The sequence below is a fragment of the Asterias amurensis genome, chromosome 9, assembly GCF_032118995.1.
Source record: "Asterias amurensis chromosome 9, ASM3211899v1".
Taxonomy (NCBI): domain Eukaryota; kingdom Metazoa; phylum Echinodermata; class Asteroidea; order Forcipulatida; family Asteriidae; genus Asterias; species Asterias amurensis.
Window position 1 is genome coordinate 14,237,170 of NC_092656.1, and position 18,071 is coordinate 14,255,240.

At 37.6% G+C, this 18,071-nt stretch overlaps 2 protein-coding genes across 2 annotated transcripts; both read right to left on the reverse strand.

Moving 5' to 3' along the window:
• Positions 1–13: 13 nt before the first annotated feature.
• Positions 14–10,000, reverse strand: LOC139941363 (uncharacterized). The gene is made up of 5 exons (XM_071937821.1): positions 7,972–10,000; positions 6,807–6,893; positions 4,463–4,585; positions 2,979–3,037; positions 14–2,215 (listed from the first exon to the last, which is right to left on the reverse strand). The coding sequence occupies exons 1-5, from the start codon at positions 8,075–8,077 to the stop codon at positions 2,123–2,125; spliced, it is 468 nt and encodes a 155-aa protein (XP_071793922.1). The 5' UTR covers positions 8,078–10,000; the 3' UTR covers positions 14–2,122.
• On the reverse strand, positions 9,995–16,227 carry LOC139941364 (uncharacterized). The gene is made up of 5 exons (XM_071937822.1): positions 16,000–16,227; positions 14,828–14,914; positions 12,483–12,605; positions 10,998–11,056; positions 9,995–10,234 (listed from the first exon to the last, which is right to left on the reverse strand). Exons 1-5 carry the CDS (start codon positions 16,103–16,105, stop codon positions 10,142–10,144), a joined length of 468 nt encoding a protein of 155 aa, XP_071793923.1. The 5' UTR covers positions 16,106–16,227; the 3' UTR covers positions 9,995–10,141.
• Between the last annotated feature and the right edge of the window lie 1,844 nt (positions 16,228–18,071).

Consider the following 18,071-nt stretch of genomic DNA (forward strand, 5'->3'; position numbering starts at 1 on the left):
CCCCCCCCTCCCCCACCTACATTTGAGCTCAAATTTTCACAGGTTTGTTATTTTATGCATATGTTGAGATACAACAAGTAAGAAGACTGGTCTTTGACAATTACCGATAGTGTCCAGTGTCTTGAATCCACCTTGTACTAAACAACCAAACGTTTTAGCCCGAATTTGGACCCGAATACAAGTAGGACCTTTTGAGACTCTATACTATTAAAAGCGTAACCCGCACCATCTTGGATTGAAACTTAGAAGGTCCAGTGGCATGGCATCCTTGTGGAAATCAACACGGTTAAGTGTGTGGAATTCAATACGTTTGTGTGGTTTCAGACGTCGGGTTGCAAGTCTACAAAACCCTGACCCAAACTCCCACTTACAAGTCATCTGATTGGAGAAAGTTTGGGCAGCGACCGTGTGTCAACCACTGGTCGATGTTGTTACCAGACTTCCTAGAAATCTTTCTAACAGGCGACTCATTGGACGGTGTTTCGCAGATGGTTCTCCTGATTGGTTCACTCATTGCCCCTTGGGACGGGAATGTGCAGGCGAAGTTGTTCATTTACATGTATTAGGTAAATTGAACAACGGTGTACATATAGAGGGATTCTTGTGCATGTTCCTGAATAGTGGTCACAACTTTCACTTCTGTGTCAGTTCTTAATACATCGGTGGTGTGTTTACTGTTCATGACATGTGTAACTAAAGATATGGCGTCATTGTGAATATTCAGAAACGGTAAGTCAGTCGGTATTGTGTTCTGTATTTCATTGAAAATTGTTTCATAGAGTAAAACATGCTCAGTGTAATCCTATTAGCTTGTTGGTTTCACAATGTCATTCGTAATGCATGGATTTGACTTTGGCAGTGGCAGCTTTGAGCCATACAGTCTCATAAATCATTTGGGATAACTTTCCGTATGGCGCCACCACTTTTTCACCCGTTTTTACAAAAAGGAATATATCAAGCAGGTAAATTAGATACTATATTATTTTATTTCGAATGAAAAAGTGGTGGCGCCATACGGAAACTTTTCCATTATTTGTTCTCCACTGTTTCTCGAAACCTGAGAATCTGACTCAGAAGTCATTAGCCTAAAATGGCTATCATACACTATATAGTTTTTCAACATTATTAGTTTCGTAACTTTAATTTAAAATTACATTAATTTATTCTAAAAGGGAAGGTACACGTTCGGTAATATTGTCAAAGACGAATCTTCTCACTTGGTGTATTCCATCATAAGCATAAAGTCACAAGCCCGTAAACATTTAAGCTAAATTGGTCATTGAATTAAGTTGCGAAAAAAAGATGAGGAGAGAAAAAACACCCTTGTTGGACGAGTTTGTGTGCTTTCAGATAGGAATAAAAGAATTCTGGTTAATAGGAGACTTTTATTATTTTAGTGAGTGAGAAATGACCTCTGTCTAAAAAATATATGCTACTTCAAAGGGAGCCGTTTCTCACAATGTTGTTTACTATCAACAGCTCTCCAATGCTCGTTACTAATTCAGATTTAAAGTTAATATTTGTTTTGAGTACTTACCAAACGTGTACCTTCCCTTTAATGTAGCGTTTTATATTAAGAATCTGAAACACTGTACAGTTTATAAACATTAAGCAAAATAGAGATAAGCAAAACTACAGCTAGAATACAGATAGAATTATGTTTGCAATAAAACTGACACAAATTCATACAACGAGATAAAACAATAGGAAGTAAAAGTAAAAGGAATACAGAAAAACGTTTCAAACGTAATGCCTTTTAAAAAGAAACGTTTTAAGTTGTGTTTTGAAAATTCCGCATTTGATAACGGTCCTAAAATGAGTAGGAAGGTTAATTCACAGAGCCGGTGCATCAATGGGAAAAAAAGCACAATCACTTTCTGCGCTTTGGGCCTACTTTGGAATGATGAAGTTTAACTTGATCACAACTTCAATAGTGCCAAGTGTCTTTAACAATTTTTAACACACCAGCTTTGGGGGGGGGGGGGTGGGCAAGGGTGCAATGATGAAGTGAATTTATCTCTCATTTTGCTCTTATTCTAGCCTTCTAGCCAAAGCTGTCTTGATGACAATCTGTATGATATGAAAGTTCTGTAGTTTTTCTCGCCTGAGACTTGTTGGTGATTTAGACGTCATTCACTTGGACGGTTAGTCTTCCGCACATCATCAGTTCCCCATATTCATTATGAAGAGTGGCATTTCCGTGAACCACGGACTTCTGTATTAAATGAACAATATCAAATTAGAATTTAGGATTTGAAACTTTGCATGGTGGAAATACGATATGGAAAGGTTTGCGGTAACACCATGTAATGACTATCTCTAAATGAGTTGGGATGGTTTTGAAAAGAACCCTTGACGTTTTGGTTAGTAAATTCGAAAGTGTAGATTATGTCTGGTTATTCATTGTGTGACTGCCTAAAACACGTTTTCCTGGTCTGTTGGGAATGGCGTCGCAGTCTTCGTCACATTTAAACTGTTGAAAAACAAATCCCAACCGTTTCGACTAAACTGAACTCGTGTGAGCGACTTTTTTAAGGTGTCATATTTGGTTATATAAGTTATTTGAAAGTCAAGGATTTTTTATAACAGATTTTCTGTGGTCACATTAAACAAGGTTGTTGACAGTGTACATCACGTAATCGCATGGAGCTTTCAAAATGCGTATACTTTCATTCGCTTAGTTTTGTAAAAAGACCAAACTATCATGTAGGCCAAATCCGACGTGTTGCGGATTGTCAAGGGAATCTGAAAGGACCAACAAGTTGTTTACTTCCTTGTGGCTGTTTTTTACCTGCTCATTAGTTAACTTTGCAGGCCTAAAATTCAGTTTTAATGTAAAATGGGGTGGTATGGTTCAAAAATTTACCCACAGCCAAACCGACATACTTGTTCAATACCCTGTTGTTGCATCTATACTGAAGTAAGAAAGCTATACGCAGATTGACAACATTTTGACATACACAAGTTACAATGTTTACCGTAAAAAGAGAAGCAAAACTTCCATCTAGGGCAAGTTGACCTCCAAGTGTTCTGATCTCTGTATGAGTAGAAAAAAATGAAGAAAACAAATTCCTGTCCAGCAATTGAAATAGTCAAATTGTCAATTGTTAATATCAAAGCAGCTTTTAGCGTTCTTAAAGGCACTGGACACTGTTGGTAACTACTCAAAATAATTGTTAGCACAGAAAGCTTCTTGGTAACAAGCAATGGAGAGCAGTTGATAGTATAAAACATTGTAAACAAAAACGGCTCCCTCTGAAGCGGAGTAGTTTTCGATAAAGAAGTAATTTTCCACGATTTTTGATATTGAGGCAACAGATTTAGAATTTGAGGTCTCGAAATCAAGAATCTGAAAGCACACAACTTCGTGTGACAAGGGTGTTTTTTCTTCCATTCTTATCTCGCAACTTCGACGACCAGTTGAGTTCAAATTTTCACAGATTTGTTATTCTGTTGAGATACACCAAGTGAGAATTGCCAAAGGTGTATGTCCAGTGTCTTTAATTGTTTGTTTTCATCTCGGGGTGGGTGTATAGAAGTAATTCAAGATTTGTAAAGTCGACAATGATTCCGGGTTGGTTTTGCTTAAAGCCATTGGACACTTTCGGTAAACAGTATTGTCCAAAGGCCTACACTTCGTGTATCACAACTTGTATATAAAATAACAAACCTGTGAAAATTTAGGCTCAATCGGTCATCAGAGTCGGGAGAAATTAACGGAAAAACCCACCCTTGTTTCCGCACGTTTCGCCGTGTAATGACTGTACTGTTTAAAATAAATCCTTAATTCTCGACAACGAGAATTGATAATTGTTTTAATGTTTTCTCAAAAAGTGAACCTTTTTATGGGATAATACTTCAAGAGAAGTCTTTCACCATTACCTTCTGTAAACCCTGTAAGTTATTTGTAAATCTGAGATTTTTTTATTTATTTTTTTGTTCCGAAAGTGTATAATCACTATTGGTAATTACTCAAAATAATTATTAGCATAAAACCTTTCTTGGTGTCAGTGACGGGGAGAGGATGGTGATATAAAACATTGTGAGAAACGGCTCCCTCTGAAGTGACGTAGTTTTCGAGAAAGAAGTAATTTTCCACGAATTTGATATCGAGACCTCAGATTTAGAACTTGAGGTCTCGAAATCAACCATCTAATCGCACACAACTTTGTTTGACAAGGGTGTTTTCTTCTTTCATTATTATCTCGCAAGTTTGATGACCGATTGAGCTCAAATTTTCACAGGTTAGTCATTTTATGCATATGTTCAGATACACCAACTGTGAAGGCTAGTCTTTGGCAACTACCAATAGTGTCCACTGCCTTTAAAGCAATATGCGAATTGGCTAACTATTTCATATCATCACCGGAAAACGAGCTAAATTGAAGAACGGAAGATTCACCGCCCAGTTTGTCTGCTGCAGTGGCGTTTATTAAAAACTGTGCACATGTAATTTACTCACCTCCTTTTTTAATATAACATCCTTTAGGGTCTGTAGTCCTTCCATCTTCGCAGTAGGTAGATTTGAGATGGTATGGCCATATGTCGAAATGGGCTTCTATGGTTCCCATCAACATGCTATAAGCTGTATCAAAATAACCATAGCAAAACGAGAATCAACACAATAAAGATCATTACTCTATAATGTAAACAATATAACAATGAGGATATAGCATATCATAACCAAAACACAATGTTATTCGCTACTTAATTATTATTGGGCCATGTGGCACAGCATTCCTGATCTGAGGTTAAGTTTCAGGTTATTCTTGTTAGTTGTATCGAGAGTAATGTTAACCTTCTGGAGTGTAGAGGTGGTTTTTTTTTTAATCATGTCCTTGTTCTTTTAGCCGATTTCGGTAGGCTTTAGGTTATTATAGTCCACGGAAGCAAACTCTAACATAAACTTAAAAATTGTATTAAGTTATCGACCACGAGGAAAAATTGACTTGACTAGATTAATGCTAAATAATTTGAGGCTTCTTTACGTATCTTGATTGTCCTTTTGATACTTGGTAATTGTAATCGTTATATGATTGTTTACATTTGTAACACAAAGGCCTCAGGGCTGCTGTAATTCGAATGTTTCTACATTAAACCATGTATTTGTATGCATGTACATTTACATACATACATCGACATTCAACAGAAATCCATCTGTTCGATCTCAAAATCTCTCTTTATTGCTAACATGGATCACTCTCAAACTTTCTTTCAATTCTATTGTTACATGTTCATGTAACTTGTCACAGTAGCCCTATTCTAGATCCTCAACAAAATCCATCGCTCACTCCACGGGACATTGTCTGAGAGTAATCTTTACCCAGGTGCCATTATGGAATCATGATATAAGGCGTTCACCCCATATTTCATTATTATGGTTTCGTTATTAACTTGTTTATTTTCTGCTCGTCTGTATCCGTGTTTTTGTTTCCTGTCCTTCCCGTTTCTGTTTGTGTCACTCTCCTGTTCTTAACTTAAGGCTTCCTTGTTATACCGCCCTCTTGTGTTGGTCACTAGGCTGTTGCCAAGTCAGCAGCCATAATTGAAGTGTGTTTTTAAACTGATAGCTTTGAACATGACCGATGAAACAACTAATAAGTGTGTTTATCTCCTTTCTTAACGAACACTCAGACGAAGCATGCTTATCTGGGTTTGCCTATATGTCCTAAGTTATTTACAGTTATTTCTTGATTGTTAGTTTGTATCAAAGATAATATAGCACCGCAAGGCGCAAGATGCGGAACTCGGGCTGGAATGTGTAATCCCACTGGACGCCATTTTGGCAAGTAACTATTATGGGGGCGTTCGTTTAGCTTCCCTGGGTCGACGCCGATGTTGCGTATTTTTTTTTTTTCCTGGACGAACGTGGGCACACAATTACCCCGCGTTCGTCCTCGAACCAGGAAAAAACCCCAGACACGTCACCACGTGAGCCTTCCCGTGGTGACGTCAGTGCACCTCGGGCCAGCCCCAAGAGCCCCACTTGTGGATAGGGTCACTTGGGGCTGGCCCGAGGTGCAATGACGTCACCACAGGAAGGCTCACGTGGTGACGTGTCTGGGGTTTTTTCCTGGTTCGAGGACGAACGTGGTGTAATTGTGTGCCCACGTTCGTCCTGGAAAAAAATATAATACGCAACATCGGGGTCGACCCAGGGAAGCTAAACGAACGCCCCCTTTGATACAACAATAGACATGTGCAGATCAGTGCAGACAATGACCATTCCTATCAATGGGAAACAAAACAATCACTTGCTGAAATGGCGCCCATGCGTATTTCACGTTCCAACATTGGATAAAGGCTCAGTTCCGCATCTTGCATCTTGCATCTTTGGTTTGTATGCCTCTATATGTGTGAGGCCCGTTTGTAAACCAGTAAATTGAAATACAATTGAATTGAATTGAGTTTTCGTTTATATAATACAAAATTATATATTATTAAGAACAAGCTGATGGTGTTTTGGTACACTGCTTCGATTATTCGTTTCAAGTCATGATTTAATGTATGCGAATTTGATATTGATTTCATAGATTGAGTTCAACACTGAATTGGAATAGAATCCGGATTGAATCATTAACTGCTTCGTTTTTGTTTTGTTGTTTTTGAAGTTTTTGGGTGTTGATGTACAGCTAGCTGGTTGTTAAGCATACACCATATGCTTTTCAGCTTGGAGGTGTAAATCAAATTGAAGCAGATCCAATCTTCAAGCAGATGTGATCTCTACTACCGACTATTATAGTAGGCCTAATAACTAAGTGAGTTTGGCTATGCATTTATTGATTAGGAAATAAGTAGGTACTTGCCTGCTTTCGTGGTAAGAGTATAATTGGCCATCAAACCACTAATAAGCAACACTGGGTCTGGTTCAAACCACACTTCGAAATCTGGGCCTAAAAGGGAGAAAAGTCACGTGAATATAGAGTGTGTTCGTCATAATTGTGTTCTTTCTTTTCATAACAAGTGCCCTGCATGCCAAATGACCCACCGAATAATGAGAATACAAAAGCAAAGAGCATTATGTGTGGGCAAAGCTGGCGGTTGTGTTGTTATGATAGTAGTTGCGATTTGTGACAAAAGGCTACAATCCAATTAATGTGAAAAGGTACAAGACTGCTTATATGTTTCCCTTTGCAGTATTATGCTAGCCCCGAAAAAGCAATTTGATCATACAAAAAAGTTCTGAAAAGGAAGCCATTTCAGAAGATTTCTTTAGCCCCCCCCCCCAAAAAAAAAAGCAACAACAACAGCAACAACAGTACCAAGAAAACACTAGGAGGTGGGTTGAGAGGGTCGCCCATGAGCCTTGTTGAGGTATGGCAGCCACTTTACGAGTACCCTTATTGGTTTGGGGGGATACAAAGATACATTTTACCCAAACCCAATCTGAATAATTGTTTAAGTCTGCCATAAAACGGGCTATATTGTTGGCTCCTCGTTAAAGACACTGGTCTGGTAAGTTTCAAAGACCAGTCTACACTTGGTGTACCTCAACATATGCATGAAATAACAAACCTGTTAAAATATGAGCTCAATTTTGCTCGTTGAAGTTGCGAGAGAAAAATGGAAAAAACACCCTTATCACACATTATATGCTTCATTTCGAGACCTCAAAATCTAATATTGAGGTTTCTAAAGCAATTCTTGGAAAATTATTGCTTTTTCGAAAACTACGTTACTTCAGGGGGAGCCATTTCTCACAACGTTTTATACTATCAACAGCTCTCCATTACTCGTTATAACCAAGTAATTTTTTTTAATGCTAACAATTATTTTGAGTAATTATTAACAGTGCTTTTAAACTAATTTAGATTATCTAGTTAGCAGATACAACCGTATTCGGCAATAAAACTACGATCAGCATTGCAAAAATCAATGTAGGACCTCAACATGATTTGCACAAAAGGTACAATCAAATTATGTTATAAACAAAATAGACCAACATCCTATTCAATATACTCATGAACTCACCACAGTTTGTAATTTTGGGTATCAACTGTTTTGTAGCATGAGAACCATTTGGTACCACGTACAGAGCGGCAAAGCAGAGAAACACAAATGTCGATCCTTTCCCCATCTTGAACTATCGTGAAGTATTAAACTTCCCGTCGGTGTGTGTGTGTGGTATTATTAGTGTGCCAACAAAGTTTATGTTGCTGAGCTTGTAGTAAACACCTTTTGTTGCTTCATTCAATGTCAAACTCTCTCAATGGGACTTTCCACACTAATATTGCACAACATAATAATAAGCAACCACATTTAGGGATTTTTTTTCATTATTTCCTGTTTGCATCATGCATTGTCCGCCGAACGATACGTGGTTTCACTTTCGTATGCTTGAAAAACATAAAGCCCATAATCATTTGCTCTCTTGTCAACCTTAGGAAGCTACATTACCAATTAATTTACGAGTCAGTACTTTAACGATAGCAATACATGTTGTTCTATATGTGAATACTTTGTCTTACATACACGAATATTTCCTATACTTCCGCAAGCGATTAGATTAGATTAGACTAGATTAAATTAAATTTAATTACATTATATTTATTTATTCATCATGAAAACATGAAAAGTGTTTTCCCATTTATAAAACACACTTGTCAAAGCATGGATACGTTTGGTAAATTGTCAAAAACCAGTATCCTCACTTGATTTTTCCCAACATGCATAAAAAGACACGCCTGTGAAAATTTGGGTTCAATTGGTCATCGAAGTTGTAAAAGAACAATTAAAGAAATTGTGAGCTATCAAATGCCTTATAAAATGCTTCAGGCCTGAAGTCATTTCTTATATAATAGTTGAGTGATAATATATACCTCCTACTCAAAAACTACGTTTACTTCAGAGGAAGCCGTTCTCAAAATATGTTATACTATCAGCAGCTCTCGACTGCTTGCCGTAAGTTTGTATGCTAACAATTGTTTTGAGTAATTACCAATCGTGTCCAGTGCATTTAATGTATCAAGCAGGTAAATTAGATACTATATTATTTTATTTCGAATGAAAAAGTGGTGGCGCCATACGGAAACTTTTCCATTATTTGTTCTCCACTGTTTCTCGAAACCTGAGAATCTGACTCAGAAGTCATTAGCCTAAAATGGCTATCATACACTATATAGTTTTTCAACATTATTAGTTTCGTAACTTTAATTTAAAATTACATTAATTTATTCTAAAAGGGAAGGTACACGTTCGGTAATATTGTCAAAGACGAATCTTCTCACTTGGTGTATTCCATCATAAGCATAAAGTCACAAGCCCGTGAACATTTAAGCTAAATTGGTCATTGAATTAAGTTGCGAGAAAAAGATGAGGAGAGAAAAAACACCCTTGTTGGACGAGTTTGTGTGCTTTCAGATAGGAATAAAAGAATTCTGGTTAATAGGAGACTTTTATTATTTTAGTGAGTGAGAAATGACCTCTGTCTAAAAAATATATGCTACTTCAAAGGGAGCCGTTTCTCACAATGTTGTTTACTATCAACAGCTCTCCAATGCTCGTTACTAATTCAGATTTTAAGTTAATATTTGTTTTGAGTACTTACCAAACGTGTACCTTCCCTTTAATGTAGCGTTTTATATTAAGAATCTGAAACACTGTACAGTTTATAAACATTAAGCAAAATAGAGATAAGCAAAACTACAGCTAGAATACAGATAGAATTATGTTTGCAATAAAACTGACACAAATTCATACAACGAGATAAAACAATAGGAAGTAAAAGTAAAAGGAATACAGAAAAACGTTTCAAACGTAATGCCTTTTAAAAAGAAACGTTTTAAGTTGTGTTTTGAAAATTCCGCATTTGATAACGGTCCTAAAATGAGTAGGAAGGTTAATTCACAGAGCCGGTGCATCAATGGGAAAAAAGCACAATCACTTTCTGGGCTTTGGGCCTACTTTGGAATGATAAGTTTAACTTGATCACAACCACAACTTCAATAGTGCCAAGTGTCTTTAACAATTTGTAACACACCAGCTTTGGGGGGGGGGGGGGGGGGTGGGCAAGGGTGCAATGATGGAGTGAATTTATCTCTCATTTTGCTCTTATTCTAGCCTTCTAGCCAAAGCTGTCTTGATGATAATCTGTATGATATGAAAGTTCTGTAGTTTTTCTCGCCTGAGACTTGTTGGTGATTTAGACGTCATTCACTTGGACGGTTAGTCTTAGGCACAGCATCAGTTCCCCATATTCATTATGAACAGTGGCATTTCCGTGAACCACGGACTTCTGTATTAAACGAACAATATCAAATTAGAATTTAGGATTTGAAACTTTGCATGGTGGAAATACAATATGGAAAGGTTTGCGGTAACACCATGTAATGACTATCTCTAAATGAGTTGGGATGGTTTTGAAAAGAACCCTTGACATTTTGATTAGTAAATTCGAAAGTGTAGATTATGTCTGGTTATTCATTGTGTGACTGCCTAAAACACGTTTTCCTGGTCTGTTGGGAATGGCGTCGCAGTCTTCGTCACATTTAAACTGTTGAAAAACAAATCCCAACCGTTTCGACTAAACTGAACTCGTGTGAGCGACTTTTTTAAGGTGTCATATTTGGTTATATAAGTTATTTGAAAGTCAAGGATTTTTTATAACAGATTTTCTGTGGTCACATTAAACAAGGTTGTTGACAGTGTACATCACGTAATCGCATGGAGCTTTCAAAATGCGTATATTTTCGTTCGCTTAGTTTTGTAAAAAGACCAAACTATCATGTAGGCCAAATCCGACGTGTTGCGGATTGTCAAGGGAATCTGAAAGGACCAACAAGTTGTTTACTTCCTTGTGGCTGTTTTTTACCTGCTCATTAGTTAACTTTGCAGGCCTAAAATTCAGTTTTAATGTAAAATGGGGTGGTATGGTTCAAAAATTTACCCACAGCCAAACCGACATACTTGTTCAATACCCTGTTGTTGCATCTATACTGAAGTAAGAAAGCTATATGCAGATTGACAACATTTTGACAAACACAAGTTACAATGTTTACCGTGAAAAGAGAAGCAAAACTGCCATCTAGGGCAACCTGACCTCCAAGTGTTCTGATCTCTGTATGAGTAGAAAAAAATGAAGAAAACAAATTCCTGTCCAGCAATTGAAATAGTCAAATTGTCAATTGTTAATATCAAAACAGCTTTTAGCGTTCTTAAAGGCACTGGACACTGTTGGTAACTACTCAAAATAATTGTTAGCACAGAAAGCTTCTTGGTAACAAGCAATGGAGAGCAGTTGATAGTATAAAACATTGTAAACAAAAAACGGCTCCCTCTGAAGCGGAGTAGTTTTCGATAAAGAAGTAGTTTTCCACGATTTTTGATATTGAGGCAACAGATTTAGAATTTGAGGTCTCGAAATCAAGAATCTGAAAGCACACAACTTCGTGTGACAAGGGTGTTTTTTCTTCCATTCTTATCTCGCAACTTCGACGACCAGTTGAGTTCAAATTTTCACAGATTTGTTATTCTGTTGAGATACACCAAGTGAGAATTGCCAAAGGTGTATGTCCAGTGTCTTTAATTGTTTGTTTTCATCTCGGGGTGGGTGTATAGAAGTAATTCAAGATTTGTAAAGTCGACAATGATTCCGGGTTGGTTTTGCTTAAAGCCATTGGACACTTTCGGTAAACAGTATTGTCCAAAGGCCTACACTTCGTGTATCACAACTTGTATATAAAATAAAAAACCTGTGAAAATTTAGGCTCAATCGGTCATCAGAGTCGGGAGAAAATAACGGGAAAACCCACCCTTGTTTCCGCACGTTTCGCCGTGTAATGACTGTACTGTTTAAAACAAATCCTTAATTCTCGACAACGAGAATTGATAATTGTTTTAATGTTTTCTCAAAAAGTGAAGCATTTCATGGGATAATACTTCAAGAGAAGTCTTTCACCATTACCTTCTGTAAACCCTGTAAGTTATTTGTAAATCTGAGATTTTTTTATTTATTTTTCTGTTCCGAAAGTGTATAATCACTATTGGTAATTACTCAAAATAATTATTAGCATAAAACCTTTCTTGGTGTCAGTGACGGGGAGAGGATGGTGATATAAAACATTGTGAGAAACGGCTCCCTCTGAAGTGACGTAGTTTTCGAGAAAGAAGTAATTTTCCACGAATTTGATTTTGAGACCTCAAATTTAGAACTTGAGGTCTCGAAATCAACCATCTAATCGCACACAACTTTGTGTGACAAGGGTGTTTTCTTCTTTCATTATTATCTCGCAAGTTTGATGACCGATTGAGCTCAAATTTTCACAGGTTAGTCATTTTATGCATATGTTCAGATACACCAACTGTGAAGGCTAGTCTTTGGCAACTACCAATAGTGTCCACTGCCTTTAAAGCAATATGCGAATTGGCTAACTATTTCATATCATCACCGGAAAACGAGCTAAATTGAAGAACGAAAGATTCACCGCCCAGTTTGTCTGCTGCCTTGGCGTTTATTAAAAACTGTGCACATGTAATTTACTCACCTCCTTTTTTAACATAACATCCTTTAGGGTCTGTAGTCATTCCATCTTCGCAGTAGGTAGATTTGAGATGGTATGGCCATATGTCGAAATGGAATTCTACGGTTCCCATCAACATGCTATAAGCTGTATCAAAATAACCATAGCAAAACGAGAATCAACACAATAAAGATCATTACTCTATAATGTAAACAATATAACAATGAGGATATAGTCATATCATAACCAAAACACAATGTTATTCGCTACTTAATTATTATTGCGCCATGTGGCACAGCATTTCTGATCTGAGGTTAAGTTTCAGGTTATTCTTGTTAGTTGTATCGAGGTGAATGTTAACCTTCTGGAGTGTAGAGGTGGGTTTTTTTAAAATCATTTCCTTGTTCTTTTAGCCGATTTCGGTAGGCTTTAGGTTATTAAAGTCCACGGAAGCAAACTCTAACATAAACTTAAAAATTGTATTAAGTTATCGACCACGAGGAAAAATTGACTTGACTAGATTAGTGCTAAATAATTTGAGGCTTCTTTACGTATCTTGATTGTCCTTTTGATACTTGGTAATTGTAATCGTTATATGATTGTTTACATTTGTAACACAAAGGCCTCAGGGCTGCTGTAATTCGAATGTTTCTACATTAAACCATGTATTTGTATGCATGTACATTTACATACATCGACATTCAACAGAAATCCATCTGTTCGATCTCAAAATCTCTCTTTATTGCTAACATGGATCACTCTCAAACTTTCTTTCAATTCTATTGTTACATGTTCATGTAACTTGTCACAGTAGCCCTATTCTAGACCCTCAACAAAATCCATCGCTCACTCCACGGGACATTGTCTGAGAGTAATCTTTACCCAGGTGCCATTATGGAATCATGATATAAGGCGTTCACCCCATATTTCATTATTATGGTTTCGTTATTAACTTGTTTATTTTCTGCTCGTCTGTATCCGTGTTTTTGTTTCCTGTCCTTCCCGTTTCTGTTTGTGTCACTCTCCTGTTCTTAACTTAAGGCTTCCTTGTTATACCGCCCTCTTGTGTTGGTCACTAGGCTGTTGCCAAGTCAGCAGCCATAATTGAAGTGTGTTTTTAAACTGATAGCTTTGAAAATGACCGATGAAACAACTAATAAGTGTGTTTATCTCCTTTCTTAACGAACACTCAGACGAAGCATGCTTATCTGGGTTTGCCTTTATGTCCTAAGTTATTTACAGTTATTTCTTGATTGTTAGTTTGTATCAAAGATAATATAGCACCGCAAGGCGCAAGATGCGGAACTCGGGCTGGAATGTGTAATCCCACTGGACGCCATTTCGGCAAGTAACTATTATGGGGGCGTTCGTTTAGCTTCCCTGGGTCGACGCCGATGTTGCGTATTTTATTTTTTTTCCTGGACGAACGTGGGAACACAATTACCCCGCGTTCGTCCTCGAACCAGGAAAAAAACCCAGACACGTCACCACGTGAGCCTTCCCGTGGTGACGTCAGTGCACCTCGGGCCAGCCCCAAGAGCCCCACTTGTGGATAGGGTCACTTGGGGCTGGCCCGAGGTGCAATGACGTCACCACAGGAAGGCTCACGTGGTGACGTGTCTGGGGTTTTTTCCTGGTTCGAGGACGAACGTGGGGTAATTGTGTGCCCACGTTCGTCCTGGAAAAAAATATAATACGCAACATCGGGGTCAACCCAGGGAAGCTAAACGAACGCCCCCTTTGATACAACAATAGACATGTGCAGATCAGTGCAGACAATGACCATTCCTATCAATGGGAAACAAAACAATCACTTGCTGAAATGGCGCCCATGCGTATTTCACGTTCCAACATTGGATAAAGGCTCAGTTCCGCATCTTGCATCTTGCATCTTTGGTTTGTATGCCTCTATATGTGTGAGGCCCGTTTGTAAACCAGTGAATTGAAATACAATTGAATTGAATTGAGTTTTCGTTTATATAATACAAAATTATATATTATTAAGAACAAGCTGATGGTGTTTTGGTACACTGCTTCGATTATTCGTTTCAAGTCATGATTGAATGTATGCGAATTTGATATTGATTTCATAGATTGAGTTCAACACTGAATTGGAATAGAATCCGGATTGAATCATTAACTGCTTCGTTTTTGTTTTGTTGTTTTTGTAGTTTTTGGGTGTTGATTTACAGCTAGCTGGTGGTATAAGCCTACACCATATGCTTTTCAGGTTGGAGGCGTAATCAAATTGAAGCAGATTCAATCTTCAAGCAGATGTGATCTCTATTACCGACTATTATAGTAGGCCTAATAACTATTAAGTGAGTTTGGCTATGCATTTATTGATTAGGAAATAAGTAGGTACTTGCCTGCTTTCATGGTAAGAGTATAATTGGCCATCAAACCACTAATAAGCAACACTGGGTCTGGTTCAAACCACACTTCGAAATCTGGGCCTAAAAGGGAGAAAAGTCACGTGAATATAGAGTGTGTTCGTCATAATTGTGTTCTTTCTTTTCATAACAAGTGCCCTGCATGCCAAATGACCCACCGAATAATGAGAATACAAAAGCAAAGAGCATTATGTGTGGGCAAAGCTGGCGGTTGTGTTGTTATGATAGTAGTTGCGATTTGTGACAAAAGGCTACAATCCAAATAATGTGAAAAGGTACAAGACTGCTTATATGTTTCCCTTTGCAGTATTATGCTAGCCCCGAAAAAGCAATGTGATCATACAAAAAAAGTTCTGAAAAGGAAGCCATTTCAGAAGATTTCTTTAGCCCCCCCCCCCCCCACAAAAAAAAGCAACAACAACAGCAACAACAGTACCAAGAAAACACTAGGAGATGGGTTGAGAGGGTCGCCCATGAGCCTTGTTGAGGTATGGCAGCCACTTTACGAGTACCCTTATTGGTTTTGGGGGGATACAAAGATACATTTTTACCCAAACCCAATCTGAATAATTGTTTAAGTCTGCCATAAAACGGGCTATAATTGTTGGCTCCTCGTTAAAGACACTGGTCTGGTAAGTTTCAAAGACCAGTCTACACTTGGTGTACCTCAACATATGCATGAACTAACAAACCTGTAAAAATATGAGCTCAATTTTGGTCGTTGAAGTTGCGAGAGAAAAATGGAAAAAACACCCTTATCACACATTATATGCTTGATTTCGAGACCTCAAAATCTAATATTGAGGTCTCTAAAGCAATTCTTGGAAAATTATTGCTTTTTCGAAAACTACGTTACTTCAGGGGGAGCCATTTCTCACAACGTTTTATACTATCAATAGCTCTCCATTACTCGTTATAACCAAGTAATTTTTTGTAATGCTAACAATTATTTTGAGTAATTACTAACAGTGCTTTTAAACTAATTTAGATTATCTAGTTAGCAGATACAACCGTATTCGGCAATAAAACTACGATCAGCATGGCATAAATCAATGTAGGACCTCAACATGATTTGCACAAAAGGTACAATCAAATTTTGTTATAAACAAAATAAACCAACATCCTATTCAATATACTCATGAACTCACCACAGTTTGTAATTTTGGGTATCAACTGTTTTGTAGCATGAGAACCATTTGGTACCACGTACAGAGCGGCAAAGCAGAGAAACACAAATGTCGATCCTTTCCCCATCTTGAACTATCGTGAAGTATTAAACTTCCCGTCGGTGTGTGTGTGTGGTATTATTAGTGTGCCAACAAAGTTTATGTTGCTGAGCTTGAGTAAACACCTGTTGTTGCTTCATTCAATGTCAAACTCTCCCAAAGGGACTTTCCACACATAATAATAAGCAACCACATTTAGGGATTTTCTTTTCATTATTTCCTGTTTGCATCATGCATTGTCAACCTTAGGAAGTTACATTACCAATTAATTTACGAGTCAGTACTTTAACGATAGCAATACGTGTTGTTCTATATGTGAATACTTTGTCTTACATACACGAATATTTCCTATACTTCCGCAAGCGATTAGATTAGATTAGACTAGATTAAATTAAATTTAATTACATTATATTTATTTATTCATCATGAAAACATGAAAGTGTTTTCCCATTTTTAAAACACACTTGTCAAAGCATGGATACGTTTGGTAAATTGTCAAAAACCAGTATCCTCACTTGATTTTTCCCAACATGCATAAAAAGACAAGCCTGTGAAAACTTGGGTTCAATTGGTCATCGAAGTTGTAAAAGACAATTAAAGAAATTGTGAGCTATCAAATGCCTTATAAGATGCTTCAGGCCTGAAGTCATTTCTTATATAATAGCTGAGTGATAATATATACCTACTACTCAAAAACTACGTTTACTTCAGAGGAAGCCGTTCTCAAAATATGTTATACTATCAGCAGCTCTCGATTGCTCGCCGTAAGTTTGTATGCTAACAATTGTTTTGAGTAATTACCAATCGTGTCCAGTGCATTTAAAAAAAGCCACACAAAAAGAGACAATAACAAAACAATCACATATAAAAGATACACAATCAAGAGTAGGTAATTAAACAAAGTTCAAAGCATTTTAAAGGTAAATTTAAAAAAGAATACATATGCATAATTATATCACCCCCCCCCCCCCTCCCCAACCTACAATTGAGCTCAAATTTTCACAGGTTTGCTATTTTATGCATATTGTGGCGAAAACTGCCTTGCGTTTTAGAATTAATTATAGAGTTGTTGAGACTACTTAAATGCTATCTCTTTATTTATAATGTCTTGCTAATTCACCATTATTGTAAGTTTAACTTCAGCTAAATTTAGTGTTCACACATTTGGTTGTGCGTATTGGGCTGTGCGTTCGCGTGCGCTTTACGCTTACAAACTGCTAGCGCGCACGCTACCAAAGGTGTTAACATTTTGTTTTCTTAACGCTTATAATTAACCAATCGGTTCTCTGGCTTAGTGCAGCGCGTACGTCTGCTAGGCTATAAAAGGGGACGAAAACCAGAGATCGGGGCTCAGTCGCTTCCAGACTCGAGATCGCCACTCAAGACCTCAAGACCTCAAGACCTCAAGACCATTCAAGACCTCAAGAACTCAAGACCATTTAAGGACACACACACACGCAAAATGATGCTACTCACTTTATTCATTGGCGATTCTCAGTAGATAGTTACTACACGAGCAGCCACGCTACCAAGTACTGCTGCGTGCGAATAATGAACCAGCGAACTGATTGATTACAGAATACCTTAAGTTAATACCGTTTAAATCAAGAGAGGGCGCTATGTACATTTTGTGATTGAACATGATTGAATAAAATACACACTGTGTAGTTCCTTGCGGTTAATGTCAACCCTCTGTTTGAAACACTGATTTATTTCAATGTGCCTCATCAGTAGAGTTTAAGGACAATCCCCCCAATATTATATTTCATCCTTCCCCTGTGACTTCTTCAGATTCCAGAGTGGCGGCTTGGTTAAATTCATAAGAACCATACCCCACCCCGGAATCGTTACATTTTGGTGGCAGCGGTGGGATCTCAAGACTGGTGAATTAAAGAACTTCGAATCATAACAAGAGAATTAAAGAGTTTAAAAGTGACGAAAAGAGAAATTTATAAAGATGGAAAGTCCAGTACAACAAGAGATCCAGAACGAAT